This window comes from Paroedura picta, chromosome 5 (genome assembly GCF_049243985.1).
Source record: "Paroedura picta isolate Pp20150507F chromosome 5, Ppicta_v3.0, whole genome shotgun sequence".
In the NCBI taxonomy this organism is placed as follows: Eukaryota; Metazoa; Chordata; class Lepidosauria; order Squamata; family Gekkonidae; genus Paroedura; species Paroedura picta.
The window spans coordinates 43,780,833-43,797,828 of NC_135373.1; the positions used below are offsets into that span (position 1 = coordinate 43,780,833).

Here is a 16,996-nt window from a genome sequence, read left to right on the forward strand (position 1 = left end):
TATTGGCCTCTTGCCAGATGTTTTTTTTTTTATAAAAAATGTGTTCTAATTATGACGGTTAATTACTGAAAGGTGCCAGTGGCTCAGGGCTAGTAGTTGAAGCGTAGTCTTTGTTTTCTATGCCCAGCTTTTGACTCGGAGGACTGGAGCCCTGTGGGCAAGAACTGCCAGGATGCCCAGTGTCTCACCTGTTTTGCCTTAGAAGCATAGAGTTGGAAGGGACCTCCAGGGTCATCTAGTCCAAACCCATGCACTATGCAGGACACTCACTACCTGCCCACCCACTGTGACCTCCATTTCTTGCCAAAATGATTCCCCCCCTCCCCCCCAAAAAAATCTCCAGAATCCAGCCTGGCCTGGAGGAAATTCATCTACCATTCCACAGTGGTGATCAGCAGTTGTTCTGTGTCATGCAGTGAGGTGCAGGAAAAAGGGGAAGCACGGCTCACAAGACAGTAGGAAATAAAGTCTGGGCCAGTGTGGCTGTGCCTGGACCACACCAAGCAGCTACATCCTCCAAGGCAGGGGTAGTCAACCTGCGGCCCTCCAGATGTTCACGGACTACAATTCCCATGAGCCCCTGCCAGCAGCGCTGACATGGGGCTCATGGGAATTGTAGTCCATGAACATCTGGAGGGCCGCAGGTTGACTACCCCTGCTCCAAGGAACTTGAGCTCTAGAGCAGTTTAGTTGTGCAGTGCTGTTCATTGTTTCATCCCAGCCGAATTCCTGTGGCATCTTCAGCTTCATGCACCGCAATGTGTGGCTCTTGTATGCTGCTGAGGAGGAACTTGCAGATTTTGTGACTCAGCTATCTGCATCTGCCTGGTTGTTAACTAAGTAACTGTAGAAACTCCCCACAGGTTAGAGAGAAGGGCTTTCAAATTAGAGAGTAATATTTTCAGATGTTAGCCCCAATATATTTCTATGGAAATCAAGTGCTGCCTCTGTTATTTGGGTAAGAGGGAGGATTTTTGGGATAGTGGCAGACCGTGGGTACAGGGAAACAAAGAACTGAAGCATCCACTCTGTAGCCTGAATGCTTGGCAGGTAGGGCATTTAAAAACGCAAAGTAGACTCAGTAGCTATAAGGAGTAGAAACTTGTAACTGGCAAATCCAGAGAGAAAATGTTAGAGGAGCCAGGCTGCTTGAGGCCAAAGGTCTACTTAGTCTAGTAAACTTGTTTCTAATTGTGGCGAGTTTTGAAAAGACCCACAAAGAGGACATTTTGAGCATTCCCTTCCCATACTTCCCTGCATCTAGAGCCATTTGGTATCCCCATTTATTTTTCATGGATACCTCCCCTCCATACACATTTGATGGGACATACACATTGTCATGGTGTTGTCTGTTTCACCTTTTGAAGCCACGTAGGACCATGACCATTGTTATGCCTTGGGGCAGCAAAGTTTTCCCTTGGTTCGTAACAGCACGGACTTTAAACAAGTGAACATCTGTATTTAAAAACAGTGACATTAATGTCTTTCTCTCTGTCTGTGGAATTTGGTTTTTGTGTGCTCTATCAGACTGCGGAGTATTTTCTTGAAGAGGCAGAGGAGGACAACGAGGAGCTTGAAGAACAGGGCCTTGAGGATGGCGACAAGGAGACAGATAAGGAATTGGTGGATGAAGAGCATGTGGCCAAGCCAGGGCTCTGCACTGCTGTCCCTAAACTTTCCTCTGCTGAATCGACGCTGATACTTTTCAAGGATAACTCTTCAAAAACAGGGTGATGCTCTCATTTCTTTTTGCTATTTGTGCTTCCTTTCACAGGCAAAAATAAGTGAAATTTTGTACTTTGCATTAAAAGTACTGAATTTATTACAAACCTTTTTTGAGACTTGTTTTTTGATGCTGTTTTAATGTGGGGTTTTTGGTAGGTTGTTCATTTTTAACCATTTTTATGTGGTGTTGCACTTTTAAGGTAAAAAGAGTAAAGGTATCCCCTGTGCAAGCACTGGGTCATGTCTGACCCTTGGGGTGACGCCCTCCAGTGTTTTCATGGCAGACTCAATACGGGGTGGTTTGCCAGTGCCTTCCCCAGTCATTACCGTTTACCCCCCAGCAAGCAAGCTGGGTACTCATTTTACCGACCTCGGAAGGATGGAAGGCTGAGTCAACCTTGAGCCGGCTGCTGAGATTGAACTCCCAGCCTCATGGGCAAAGCTTTCAGGCTGCATGTCTGCTGCCTTACCACTCTGCGCCACAAGAGGCTCTGTTGCACTTTTAGTTCGTGTTTTACCTTGTAAGCTATGCTGTCTGGAGTGGCGGTGACTAAATACAAAACTGCTCGCTTTCCTGCAGATCTGTTTTGCTGGTAGAGGTTTGTCCTTCTGGCAGAAGGAGCCTTCCCTTGATGCAGGACACTTAGACATGCTCGTCTTGGGTTAGGGGGCTGCTCCTTTCTCCAGAGGAAAGCACTTACAGCAGTGAAACCAATCTGTGGGACTGATCCACCATATGTTGTGATGTTGTTAAAAGCCTTTGGGTGTTTTTAATTTTTAGTTTAAATTGTATTGTTAATAAATATTATTGTTTTCATAATTTTCTTATGTTTTAGGACATAACCACATTAGGCCACAAATCTTTTACTTGCCTTTAACCTTTTTGGGTTCCTGAACCAAGTAGATAATGTCAACTGTTCTTTGAGAAACACGTTTACAGTGGAATCTTTACATTGTTCTCTATGCTGTCACTGTTTAACTTTCCTTGTTCATTTTTTTTCAAACTGACATCTTATGTTTGGGCTGGTGTTGTTTCTTGCAGGTATTCTCTCCCAGGTGAGAAAGCGGAAGCGGAAGATGTCATGGGCAAGAGGCCTAGCAAACCAGGTAAACTGATGTCTGTCTGCAGCAGACATTTTTTTTAATGGCAAAAGAAGGCATATGTGCTGAGGATTTTGTATTCCCAAAGGTGACATTCTGAGCGCAACCATCCTGGGGCCAGAAGAATATGTCCTTCTCTCCCCTTTGGTTTAAATTTCACAATAAAGTTTGCATCATCTTGCAGTCTAAGCCCAGAGTTATACTGTTCTAAAGGTGTAATTTTCCTTAGTACGGCACTGACAATCTGTGCCTTACAACTGGGATACATGATTCCTTTCCTCATGCATTAAAATTGTGAGTAAGTCTGGCTAAGGCCTGTGGGGACCACTGAATTTATCTCTAGGACAAATGTGGCATATGGGCCACAAAATGTTCTTCTGGGAGGTCTGTTAAGCAAGTTCTCTTTGTTTTCCATTTCCCATTAAGATCTAGGGAAGAGCTCTTTCCCCTCTTATTCTGGTTTTGACTGCCCTTGTGGGGTGAGTCAGTGCAGGTTGGATGGGGCACCTTGTTGGCAGCTTTAATGGGGATATTGCATTGACACATATATAGGGTTATTTATGTGTATGCAAGAGATGTGAGAGAGTGCAATATTCCATTTAGACAGCAATGTCCAGTTCTATATAGCTTTCTTCCAGTCATATTCTAAATTCATTTGGGCTGACTTTGACTTGCAAAGCAATAACCTTTGGACTACCGATGAATTAAAAGTGTTTTTGTTTTTTTAAGTCACAAAACACAAGTATTTTATTTTAAAGGACTGGAACTGTAGGAAAATTCTAATTCAATTCCTGCTATGCCACATGGCTAGCGGGGTAGACCTCACTGGGTAGCTCCTGGCCTAACCTACTTTATAGGAAGTTGTGAGGCCCATAAAGGTTCTGAATGTCTTTGGATCCAACTGCACTTTAGCAGCAACCCCCCCCCCCCCCAGCGCATGGCATAGCGGAATATTCTCTCCCCCCCTCCTCCCAAAGTCCACTTGGCAACCCCCTTTGCCTTCCTTTGGAGATGTGCCAATTCCAGAAAGTTGTGGCTGTAGTTGAAATGTGTTGATCTGGGGCAGAAGTTGCCTTATAAAATTGCATGGACAGAAGGAAAGTACGTGTGTTGTGTGCTAATGAGTGTTTTCGCTAAAGTCTTATATACAGTTTAGCTCTTGCTGGGCATGTTTCTAATATCTAGGCTCTGTAGCAATTGTGGGATTGGCTCCTGTTTATTTCAGTTTATTTTGATTGGCTCTCTCTGTTTTATCCACCATCACCCCTTCAGAAGATGAAGATTCATTTCTGCTGCCGACCTTGGCAAAGGAAAACAGCCACAACAGTAGCTTTGAGCTACTGGGCTCCATGATCCCCTCCTACCAGCCCTGTAACAAGCAGACTACTCGCGGAGGCAACTTCCTTTCTGCTCTCAGTGGTGTCCGTTCTCCTTCTCCAGGCTTTTTCAAAACGGGCTTTATCAGCTCTGCATCCAAGGTAAGTGTCTTCCCCCATCTGCCGCCACTCTTGGTTCTGATTTGCATTGAGGGAATTCCTGTCTTCCCATCAACTATTAGTTTACCTTTATGTTCTGTTTTGGATTTGCTTAGAGTTCCGGGAAGGCATCTGAGCCTTCTCTTCCCATAGAGGACTCCCAAGACCTCTACAATGTGACTCCTGAAGAGAAAAGCCCCTATCAAGCTGCTGCCCGGTTTCACTTCCAGTTCTCCCTGGAAGACGACACTCAGAGTCAACTGCTTGATGCAGACGGGTAAGTGGTGAACAAAGGCAGCATGTTTGTTTAAGTAACGTGTTCAAAAATACTTGTTAAGGTTTCAGAGCTTACAGAGCCCGGAATTAATGGCAAAATGCCCTCCATCAGTTCCTCCATTACTTGATTTCTTCTATAATATCAGAACAGGCAATTGCTTGTTTATTCTGAGTGGGGGTGCTGTGATGAGAGAAACCATCCTAAGCTATGCTGCCGTTCTTTTATCTTGACTGTCTACTTCTCAAACCATCTGAATCTCCTGTAAGGCATCAAGACTTTTAAAAAATAAATGGTAATGATTTTTTCCTCTACTCTTTTCAGTTTCTTGAACGTTGGCCATCACCGGAATAAATACCAGTCTTCCAAGAGCCACCTACCTTTGGCTAGCATGGATGAAAATGCCATGGATGCTAACATGGACGAACTCCTAAATCTCTGTTCTGGCTGGTTTGCCTCCCAGAACAAGCCCTCTGCCCATGGTGATAGCAGCAACAAACAGAACATGGAGGAATTGCTCAATCTTTGCTCTGGAAAGTTTGCGCCTCAAGGTGAGTGATGAGTATTAATAGTTGGTAGCAAAACAGAGCCTGCTCTTTGTGCTGGAGCTGGACTCATGCACTGTGCTCCCGGCAGCTTGGCACAGAATCTTTGCACCCGGAATATGTTGCCCAGCACTTGCGTGCAGACTGAAGGAAGGAGGCTAGTGGGCGTGCATTTCCATCCAACACATTTAGTTCTGTTGTTTGGAAACTTATGGTCATCTCTGGTTCATTTTTATTATACCTGTGTGGCTGGAACCAGTGCTGGACTAAGGGTTTTTGGTGCCTTAGGTGGCAAATTTATTTGCTACTACAGCTTGCTGTCCCCACTTGACCACCATGCACTATGGGGAATAGAGTTGGGTGTTTTGGCTGCTGAAGCAGCCATTCCAGCCCAAGCAGGCAGCACTGCGGCACGGGGGGAAGGGGGGGCGCTGTGGCTGTTGTGCCAGTCGGCGCCCACACCAACCCTAATGGTGAGGTGGGGAGCTACTGGCCGCCTTTCTTGTCTCCCACACGCCAGGGGAGGGAAGGTGGAAGACAGCCTGCTCCTCCCCACCACTTCCCGCCCCCCCAACCTCAGGAGGAAAGGAAGGAGTGGGCTCCCTGCAGACGGAAGCATGAGGCCAGGGGCACCTTGTGAGGCGGACCCTGATGCTGTGGGCAGGCAGGGTGGTGACAGGACCGATTGGCAGCCTTCCACCTCTGCAGTATAGGCAGTTGTCTAGTTGTACCTGGTGGACAGGATGGCCTTGGCTATAACACATGGAGGTTTTGGAAAGATCCTGCACATCGATTGCCCACTCATTGCATTTTTATGATGCGAGGAGGAGAATATGCAGCTGCTTCAAGACTAGGGACATGTAACTGGGTCAGGATGGCTTGATTTGTTTTTAAAAAATCATGAAAGTTGAGCCACAGCCTTGCCATTATCATTGTGGCTGTGGCTTTTTCTGACTCATGTCTGTCTTAGTCAGCTGCCCTATCTTTGTAACAATGCAAATTCTCTCTGTTATGGGTGTAATTGTGCACTGTTGAATATTTGCCTCGGAACAATTGCCACAGTGACCAAAGGTCTCTGAATAAGCAGGTGAGAGACTACAAACAACTTGGGAGTTTTCCTGGAGAAAATCAGCTTTAAAATGGATGACAGCTAACTGCCTGTCATCACTGTGTTATTTGCTGAATGTTATGGTCTGTGTGCTCGGCCTTTTTTTTGATGAGCATTTTTGTCTTTGGATAATTGGCTATACCTTGCGTTTTGTCATTATTTATTTCTGCAGGATGTAAGTTGTTGATATTTATAAACTCAGGGTTTATAAACCCTTCCTCGCTGTTTTTGTATTACACTTCTAGCATGTGAATATTGCTCTCATTTACAGCTCTCATTATCATGGCTGCAGAAACTGCCAGAGGACAAGAAAAGCTACCTAACTGTGGCTTTCAGGGTGATCTTTTGCAAGGCCAAGACTGTGGACGGGTTGATCTATATCCTAATGACTTTCTCCATTCTGGTTTCTTAGATTCTCCCATTCGGACCTCATCGACATCTTCTCTGCTGAAAAAAGAGAACAGCTCAGATCCCCTGGCCGAAGCGCTAGCTCTTTGTTCTGGCTCTTTCCCAACAGACAGGTGATGTGTGGAAGTTTGAGATGTGCAAATATTTCAGTTCTGCAGAGATTTCCCTGCTTTTTTTCACAAAAGGCTGTGCACACAGAGCTGTACCTTGCATTGAGAGGAAGGGCGTGTTTGTGTTTGAGAGAGAGAGAGAGAGAGAGAGAGAAAGCAGCCACTGGATTATACATTGCAGTGATTCAAAAAAATAATCAGCCTGCTTCTATTGCTGTCTATAAAAACTTTTCAGTCACAAGCGAGGTTTCTGTCTCCCTAATTCAGCCTTTTTCAACCTTTTGATTGTGGAGTAATCCCTGAAATATTCTTCAGGCTTCGAGTAACCCCGGAAGTGGTATTAGCTGGCCACACCTCCTTGTCACGACCCTGGAAGTCACATGTTTACAATGTGCATGGCATCACTAATCAAAAAATAAAATGCTTGTGAAATAAGTTTATTTTTTGTGTGCGGCATGCTAAACCGCAAGCCTTGCATGAGCAAAACAAAGAAGACTTCATTTCAGCTATCATAAAGCCCACCATGCAAAGCAGCAGTTCTCCTCAGGGGAAATGATCTGTGTGATTTGGAGACCACCTGTAACTTTGGGAGTTCTCCAGACATCTCCAGGAAGTTTGCAATCCTAGCAAAGCCTGAGAATATATTTCGCTAGGGCCGGAAATGGCTGCCAGGGCAAAGGGAAACCTGGGAAGAAAGGAATCCTTGTGTGGGCTTTGGGAGGATGGTGTGTGTGTGAGTTGACTTGTTCAAATAAGGGCAAAACCACCCTGACATTTTTTTTTTAAATCAAAAATGGTTTTACAATTAAATCTTCTGCAACCAGGGTAATCCCTCTGGAGCTCTGGAGTAACCCTGGGATTACTAGTAACTCTGGTTGAGACTTGGCTGGTCTAATTCCTGGCAGATGCTGGTACTTTTCCTGGTATGCATGTTGATTTTCCATGACCAGTTCATAGCAGGAAGAAGACACTGAGGGCTGTGGCACTGGAGATTGTCCTGATAAACCAAGTGGCTCCTTAAGGTGCTGCAATGCTTCTTGTCCTGCAGGCAGTTTTGTGTCCTAAGAAATTGAATGCAGAAGCCTGAACAGCAATTCAGCTGCGTGCCAAACCCATGACATTCCAGCTGTTCAGCGAGGTATACTTTTTAAAAAACCAAACAAACCGACAACTTCTCTTTCCTATAGGGAAGAGGAAGAGGAGGAAGAGTTTGGAGACTTCCAGCTTTTAACGGATGGCCGTGCCTCTGACAGTGAAGATGTGAGTATTGTACACTGTGGCAATTTATGGTAGGAACTATCATGCACATCTGTGGCTATCTCAAAATTGTTTCTGTTCTGATGTACGCAGCCATCTTCTAGTTTGTTTTCTACTAACCAGATCAAGTCCTCTCATAGTTGGTTTCCAGGGAAACCAGAAGTTCATGGACAAGGCTGTGGGTATCTCATGTTTGGGGGGGGAACCCTACGGAAATTCTTTACTCAGAGAAGCTTCCTCAGTTAATGTAAATTATTCAGGTTTTCTGAGCATGTATAACTTTATCTCCCTTTGCATACTTTGTATCTCCCTTTGCATACATAATGGGGAAGAGCTTGGCAAGGCACTGAAGGTGCCACTCTGAATGCTGGAAAAGTAACAGGAGATGTGGACAATGTACTCAGAAACAATACCACGCTCCCAAAATGAGCTGCATTAGCTTTTAGTGTTAGAACAAGACGGTTCAAGATTCTCCTGTCCTGGGTGGAGATCTTTCTAAAATATTTGGAGTGTGTCATATGCTATAGGATCATTTTTATTTCTGAACATCAGCGTTCCTCTTCCTTTTGTTTGTGTATGTGTGTTCCCCATTCAGACCCAAACCTTTGGGAAGCATTACTAGATGTCTCCCAGCAGGCACTGAGCTCATGCTTTCAGGCATCTCTCTGCAATCATAAGGTCTAGAAACTTATTTTTCTTTTAAAAGCTAGCTTACAGTCCTTTGCAGTGAATTGATACCTTTTTCTCTGTGGGCTTTCTGTGCTCCTCCGAAATTGCAGAATGTGCACAGCCCTGCAATTGGGATAATGAAAGGTGGTCCAGAAATGAATTACAACAAAGATAAAGATTGCAAGGAGTGCTAATGGAGCTGGTAAGATGCTGCAGGAATTTCTGATCCCCGTGATTTTCTCGACTGATAGGATGAGAAGAACAAAAGAGATGAGGAGGAGGAGGAGGAGGAGGAGGAGAAAGAAGCGAGCGAACGGGAGGAAGAGGAGAGTGAAGATGAAGTTGATGATGATGAAGAGGAGGTGTTGCGAAGACGAGAAGGAGCGAAGAAGAAATTGTAAGTCCATCCTAGTCCTGTTGGGAAAACAGAACACTGTTGTAGTTGTGTTCTGTTATCTGAATTGCAGCAAATCAGAACAAACACAAAAGTTTCTGTGAGTTGGATGTGAAAGATGCTGGCCAGAAAGCTGCCCAGAGGGTCACCTGAACAGATGAATCTTTTTTTGTTTGTTTGTTGCTGTGGTGAGCACAGGAAGCCCGTGCTTCTGCTGCTTCCTTTTGTTTCCTGGAATCCCAACATCTTCACAGGTAGACATTGCATCTATGCCCCCAGCACTTGGACCAAAAAGGTTACCTGCCCTACTCTAGTTAGAAGTTAGAGTGCACATGCTTTATTGCATTTGATTCTGGCAGAGATTTGCTGGCAGCAGGACAAAGAAAGAGCTCTCTTTCCCCTGAGACTGTGGAGAGCTAGGGATCAGGTCCTGTGGCTCCGCTCCTGTAGTGGAGGCCCTTCCCTCTGACAAAAGGATCCTTCCCGTGATGTGGAATGTTCTAAGCACCCTGTGTCAGGCAATGGAAATGCAGCAGATAGATCCCTTGCCCATCAGGAGTTGGCACTGCTGAACAAGGCAGGCTTTTAGAATCATAGAATCACAGAGTTGGAAGGCACCTCCTGGGCCATCTAGTCCAACCCCCTGCACTAGGCAGGACACTCACATCCCTATCGCTCGTCCACTGAAACCTGCCACCCTCTTGAGCCTTCACAGAATCAGCCTCTATGCCAGCCTCTGTTTAAAAATTTCCAAAGATGGAGAACCCACCACCTCCCGAGGAAGCCTGTTCCACTGAGAAACCGCTCTAACTTTCAGGAACTTCTTCCGGATGTTTAGACAGAATTTCTTTTGAATTAATTTCATTCCATTGGTTCTGGTCAGTCCCTCTGGGGCAAGAGAGAACAACTCTGCTCTATCTTCTATATGGCAGCCTTTTAAATACTTGAGGATGGTTATCAACTCTGCCGCTGTATATTGTAGCTCATTAAATGGCACCTATTCCTTTAGTAATTTTTCTGTCTCATCCCTTTGGCCTTGTCAGTAAGTTGCAGGACTTCTTGGAGGAGGAAGCTGAGCTGTCGGGAAGCGAAGTAGGAAGCGAGGATGAATATGACGGCGAGGAGCTCAACGAGTATGAAGAAGAAATCATTGACGAGGAGCTCCCCACTGCTGTGGAACTCCAGGACCAAGTCAACAAAATACATATGTCAGTAGCTATAGATACGCAGGTGCAATTTAATGCTTTCAATTGGCAGGCAGTGCCTTTTTCCTTATGGAGAATGGCAGCCTCCTTCTTGAATAAAGCCTGATCTAAGTTTTCCTTCCCTTCTGCGGGTGACTCTTAGGAAGGTGATGCAGGATGAAGACAAGCGGCAGCTCCGCTTGTATCAGGAGAGGTACCTTGCTGATGGAGACCTACACAGCGATGGCCCTGGGCGAGCAAGGCGGTTCCGGTGGAAGAACATAGGTAAAGTCTCTCTCGGATCTGCTCCACCTCTGATTTCTCCAAGCTGAATGTGGTTCTCCAGCCACATAATACAACCTGCCAAATGCTTGATAAGCCCTCTTCTTGCAAAACCCTAAGGTTTACTGAGCTCCTGGTGGACATAGGTTCTTTACTTTCTGATTTCATTTGCAGAACCGTGGCCATCTTTAAGCTATTGGCTGGCATCTTTGTACACCAATATATAGGTGCACTTTTCTGTTGGTGCGCCACATCATTTTATGGGAACATTTCAAGCAAATACCCTCAAATGATCGACAGTGTGCACAGGGAGACGGAGACTCTGTTCAACCTTTGTGATGGTGTTTTTTAGTCACTGTCAAAAAGTTAGAAGTGACATAATTATTCCATTCTTGGGAGCCTGTCATTCAACAGAAGAACTGGGTATCCTTTCCCATATTGGGAAAACACATCACTGTTCTTTTTAAAAATGGAGTCGTTGATACTAGGTACTGAAAGTTGAAAGAATATGTCAACCAAACATCTACAAACGCTATATTTGGTTTTAAAGACTGCACTGTAGTACTGAAGGTAGCTTATTGGGTGTATGATAAAAGTTTAAGGAGGGTTTATTGAACTTTTAGACTCCTGTCACACATGGGTTCACAGGCTGTGTTCCACTATGCACGTTACGGTGTTGTGAAGGGTAGTCCTCTGTGTCAGAGAATGACTTTTCCCTCCTTTCTAACATACAGATCCTAAACATTTGGGAACGAATAGTTGTCTGGAGGACAGTGGTACCCCATCCTACACTTGGGAGCAGGGCCCTGTTCACACTCTTACGCTTCCAAATCCAGGTCATCTTCTGCTTGTTGGCCAGAGCAGGCCTTGACACATGTTCCCTGACTGTAGGAGCCAGCCCCAATATTTAGGAGCCATAGTAATTTTTCAGCCTTCAAGTTTTATGTTTTAAAGACCCTATTTTCTGTTTGTTGCTTTGATAAAACATAATCCTGAACTCAGTTTTGTCATGAATCAATAAGGGCTGTCTTCATCGAGCAAAAATCTATCCCAGACCTCTGCCCAACTTCCCATACTTCTGTTGTTTAAAAAAATATTTATTTTATTTTGGGATTTATATTCTGTATCTTCAAAAACTCAGGTAGCTGTATTAGAAAGCACTTGGTTAGGAAATGAATTCACCACCAATGAATGATGCAAAGATAACGCATAAATGATGCAAAGATAACATATAAACAAGCAATGCCAAGACCATCATGCGTGTGTATTTTATATCACAACAAAACAGATTTTGACATGAAATGAGAAATAAGCTTCATGCCACTGAGGTTCAGTGAGAGGCACTACAAGAAAATAATTTCTTAAAATTCTAGATGTCACAATAACATTTCTTGGGACCGTGGTGACTTGGGGGGAGGTGAGCTCTGGGCCAGAGATCTGCTCAAGTCAGTGAAACCCACACTTTCCCCCCAGATATATCTCTGCCCCCAGAATCCAGGCCAGGCTGGATTCAAAAGATTTTTGGTGGCAGGATCACTTGGGCATAAAATTGGGGTCACTGTGGGTAAGAAGGTAGTTGTGAGTTCCTGCATTGTGCAGGGGGTTGGACTAGATGACCCTGGAGGTCCCTTCTGACTCTCTGATTCTATGTAGTAATAATAAAAGTGGACTTTAAATAAAGGATGTTGGAGAGTGAGTGAGTCATGAAAGATAGCGATAATTAATCCTTTGAAAAAAATGCCACAGGTGTTTTTCGATTTTAACGTACCCCATTCTCTTTCACATTTACCTACTGGGACCCGGTTGAGGATGGGGTGGGGGAGTGAATCCCAGTGCCTGGGGGCAACATCAGGGCCTCTACGCCCTGTTGTTGGCCCTCCAGAGAAACAGGTTGGCCACAGTGCGAGGCAGAGAACTAATTTGTTTTCTATCCATTGTTCTAGATGATTCCTCTCTGATGGATATGTTTCAACAAGATGCTGATGATGCCGAGGAGAACGAAGAGCTTCTGGATGAAACAGAGGCTAAGTGGAGGAAGGAACGCTTTGAGAGGGAGCAGTGGCTCCGTGAACAGGTAGCAAATATCATCTTTTTGATGAGCTGCTTCTAGGACCATTTTCATACTCCCTGCTTTTATCGAAACTTAATTGCAAGAGAAGTTGAAATCTTCTACCTTGTCACCCTCAGTTTGAAGATACAGAAAAGTTGGTTGGTTTACTATTTAGCACTGTTGTTTGGGCGTAAGCAAAGGCATCAAAGATAACAACTAATGGTAATAAAAAGATTAAATTTCTTCTGGACAACTTTGGCAGTAGACTTTTCAAGCACCCAGGATTTCTCATCAGGTGGTTATGGATGAAGACATTTGGAATTCCCTTCAGTCCTACCCAAACACACATTGGACTGATGTATGTCATCATTCCAAAGAATAATTGGTTGTGCAAAAGTCTTAAAATGCTGTCGGTAATAGCATGTCGGAGAAATTTTGGAAAGCGGATAACGGGCTTTGTAAGCACCGTGTCAGAAAGCCATGCTGGTCTTGTGCAACTCTTCTTAACGAAAACAATTACATCAAGGGCCAAAAGACAGCTTTGTACACTTGGCTCTTTAGGAAAAAAGAAACATACACCTAAAATAGAACGTGTGAACAAGACAAAATTTCTTCCTGTGCTTCACTGGGCAGTTACAATTGTGTGGCTGCTACTGACCAGACATTTATCAGGGTGCTGCCACCAATATGTGTAATGACCCCCCCAAGGTGATGTTTGTTCTGCATTAGTACAGTGGGTTTCAGTCCAGTGGTTGTTTCTGTTTTCGTATTAATGTTTCCTGTGATGAAGGTATTTTTCTTTGTAGTCGGAGAAAGGAGAAAAGGAAGAGGAGGATGCTGATGAAGACAGCCAATTCATGAAGCTGGCTAAGAAGCTGGCTGAAAAATCCCTACCAAAAAAAGGTTCGTATACTTCATACTGAAGTGTAGTTATGAAGGCTTGCAGAATGGTTTGCTTAGAAGTGAACCCAAAACTCCATGATCAGGTTCTGTGTTTTGAACTATGCATTTTATGCTTGTGACACTTCACAGTAATCCTAAGCATACAGTCTCAGGAGTAAGTCCCACTGGGTCCAATAGTCTCCTCCCCTGGTAAATGTGCTTACTATTGCGGCCCAAATTTACACAGCTTTCTTTCTTTGCTCTCTTCCATCTAGTGCCCCCAGTGACAGCAGTACAAGAAGCAAAATTGATACCCAGGAATCCATTTGAAACTTTACAGTCTGCCAGCAACCAACAGGTGAGTAGCTCCATGGCCTAAATTTGAGGATGACCCCCTCCCCTTTACAGTGCAACCAGATAGATCTCTTCCCCCCTTCATAAAAATGAATGTGGGAACAACAAAATATAGGCTTCTGTGCTTCGGCGGCCATTCAAGTGGCCAAAGTGCGCCGAAGCTCACAAGCCTAGTACAAACCATAAAGTAACAGAGCTATGGAACAATATAAAGGGGTATAGAAGGCATAAAAACCCGTAACTGCATAAAAAGAAATGACCCGTAACTGCATAAAAAGAAATGACATAAAATAGTGTAAAAATGACAAGGCATAGATTGAGAAAGCAGCAAGAAATCAGATGAAGAAATTATAGCAGGTCCTGAACAATCAGCAGTTTGCAAATGTCAGAGCAAACAGCTGACCAGACAGCATGTTTTTCATAAATGAAAGTGTCAGGCCAGAAAAGGCCTGGTTCCTTGTGGCCACCTGTCTTCAGATCTTGGCAGCACATGCAGCAGAGTTTCTGAAGCAGATCTTTAAAAGTAGGCAGGCTCTGCTGGCAGCAGAACGTCCTTTTTAATACCCCGATGTTTGATCTGCCTTGTATCTATGCACCCCCCCCCTTCTTTACAGCTAAAGAATGGATCGCTGCTCAATAGGCCTAAAGCAGTCCTGCAGAAACTGTCAGCGATGTCGGACCTCAACCCAAATGCCCCCCGGAATTCACGCAATTTCATCTTTCATACACTTTCCCCTGAGAAGAACGAGGAGACAAGGGAGAAGTCCAAGCCCCAGGTAGGTATCTGTGAAGGGACTTTTGTGCGTGGAAGAGTCAGATATTGTGTTGCATTCATATTTCATTCTGTTGTGCTTGTTGTACCTGGGCAGAATTATCTGGAGCAGAGTTTGCTCCTGCAGCTCATCAACAGATTGAGCCAGCCGTGATCTTTACCTAAGGTGCAACATCTTTGTTAAGCCATAGGGAAAGCAGCTTAGGTGCCTTTGGAGAGAGTACATCCATTCCAAGACTTTGAAGGATCTCACTGTGCATATGTGTGTGTGCAGGTGTGAAGACTATATAACTGCTTAAAAGGTGTGATTCAGTCACAGCACTGCAGGGATTCCCACGTTTGATGCCAAGTGCCCACGTTAAAGGATCTTGGGTAGCAATACCAGGAAAGGCTTCTGCCTGGAACCTAGGGAACATGAACAGTAGGGATGCTGCTTTATGTCTTTTATATGTTTCTGGCATATCTGCAGCAGTCCTGTTTGGAAACACCTCTTCAGTGTAGGTCCTTGTCAGTTCAGTGTCACCAGTTCCTACCATAGTGTTTTGTGCCTTTTCATATCTGCCAGCATCTCAGAGAAAGTCTCTCTGGTGTTCCTTGAGGATGGGGAGAATGTGGGCGGGGAGGCTTGTAACTACAGTCAGGAATGCCAAGGGGTGAGCAAGTGTAGGAGAAGGAGCACTTTCCCTATGACAAATGAGACAGCGCAAAAGTGGGTTGTCCCACTTTTGATGTCCCACAGAGATGATAGAAGTTTATTATGCTTGCCAGGTGCTTAGTCGGCAATGGGATGGCTGTTGGTTTGCTTCTGAGCTTTCCAGGTGACTGGCTGGCTATTGGGCCCTTGCTGGATTGGAGCCAGCCAGCCAGTTCTTACTTTTTCCCATCTTTGGGACCTTTTAAGCTGTGAGCATCTTCCTTGCAACCAAGATGATTGGCCTGCATAAAATACCTTAGTTTGGGATTGCCTGATGTCGGCACATAGTCGTGTGTGCTGCTGCAAATGAATTGGCCTCCCAGGCCAGGAAGATGCTGTTTTGCTCTTTTGTGACTGTCCTTCCAGTGCTAGTCTAATGGTTCTGTGCCATTTTCCAGGGGAAGAAACGAGCTCCCGTGCCCACTACAGCTCCCTCGCCCAAGCGGCTCCGGCTCGATGGCGCTTCTGTCCAAGGAACCCGGAGTATATTCCAGTTCTTGGAGCGGTAGGGGTTGAGATGAATTGGCCCAGTCGGCATTGTGTCTTGCTGTGGTTCTGTGCTGCGTAGATCTCTGCTATCCAGTGGCAAAGAACTGTGGCCCCCTCTGGAACTGCCCACTGTTGCTTGGGTAACGTCCGTCACGTCGCTGGAAGTGCTTGCTCCAGCTCCAGTCCTCTGCTTCAAGGGAAAGCAGCTTCCCTATTGGATGCATCGATGGAATTAGCACGTCTCTGATCAAGTCTTGTGGGGGGTACTGCACTTCCAACGAGTCACTAAAGTGCTCAGAACTTAGAGTTAAAGGTATCGAAAGCCCTGTGTTCCCGTGACAACTTTTTTTCTTACCACTACGGAGGCTCAGCATCCAGCCCCCCGCCCCCCCCAATGACATTGCCCTTATTTTATATCTCGGAAAATTCCAGTTTTGTTTGAGTGTTTTTCCCCCTGAAAGACACAACCGAATTGTAGAACAAAGATATATAGGTTTTTCTCATCCTTTGCTCGCCGTGCCCCGTGCTCGTTTGTTCTGTGCGTGTATTTTAACAAAACTTGCGTCCTTGCAGAGGAGGAAAGAAGGAAAGGGGAAGGATTTCTTCAGTTACATTTTTCCTTTTCCCTCCTTCATAATCTTCCTTGGACATTTTAAAATTTAAATCTGCGAACTAGCAAATGGATCTTGTTTACAGCTAGTCCAGATTTTTAGGCAGCATTGTAAGATAGATGGGATTAACGCCGCACGGTTTGGTCTGCCGTTGGAATGTGTGGCGCTGAAGCCGTTTTATGATGGTTCCTGAGAAGCTCAAAATCCATTCCTTCAAGCCCTCGAGACTATAATCCCAGTTTGTAAATTGGTCTTGTAAATATAAATGTGTGTTGTATAAACAAGCAAAAAAGAAAAAAAAAGGTGTATGCTACCAATAAAGAACATAATACTCTACGGAGCAGTCTGTCATAATAACTGCATTAAAAATAGGAATGGATCATGGCCCGGTGCAAAGATTTCATAGGAAACTGAACTGTATTGCTAACGCCTCAGGCATTACGTGCTGCGTGTCCTTTCTCTTTTAAATCTGCTCTCCCCCCCCACCAAACACATACACACACACACTTTTTTTTTTTGCTAAGCTTAGCACTTGTCCGTGCGCTATTTTTCAGCATTTCCCAGTAAAAGTAGGCTACCATGGTGATGGTGCTTGTTTATTTCCCTCTGAAC

General features: G+C 44.8%; 1 protein-coding gene across 2 annotated transcripts in view; it reads left to right on the plus strand.

Annotated features, from left to right (window-relative positions):
- CLSPN (claspin) overlaps nt 1–16,724 on the plus strand; it is a 28,589-nt gene extending 11,865 nt beyond the window's left edge. For both annotated transcript variants that reach the window (XM_077337562.1, XM_077337561.1), the window contains exons 11-25: nt 1,528–1,730; nt 2,768–2,832; nt 4,099–4,304; nt 4,418–4,578; nt 4,900–5,126; nt 6,641–6,749; nt 7,934–8,006; nt 8,924–9,069; nt 10,110–10,274; nt 10,414–10,535; nt 12,476–12,606; nt 13,389–13,485; nt 13,740–13,822; nt 14,433–14,594; nt 15,683–16,724. In XM_077337562.1, the coding sequence (XP_077193677.1) occupies nt 1,528–1,730; nt 2,768–2,832; nt 4,099–4,304; nt 4,418–4,578; nt 4,900–5,126; nt 6,641–6,749; nt 7,934–8,006; nt 8,924–9,069; nt 10,110–10,274; nt 10,414–10,535; nt 12,476–12,606; nt 13,389–13,485; nt 13,740–13,822; nt 14,433–14,594; nt 15,683–15,793 (2,061 nt within the window). In that variant the 3' untranslated portion in view covers nt 15,794–16,724. The remainder of the gene's footprint in view (nt 1–1,527; nt 1,731–2,767; nt 2,833–4,098; nt 4,305–4,417; nt 4,579–4,899; nt 5,127–6,640; nt 6,750–7,933; nt 8,007–8,923; nt 9,070–10,109; nt 10,275–10,413; nt 10,536–12,475; nt 12,607–13,388; nt 13,486–13,739; nt 13,823–14,432; nt 14,595–15,682) is intronic.
- Nucleotides 16,725–16,996: the final 272 nt, after the last annotated feature.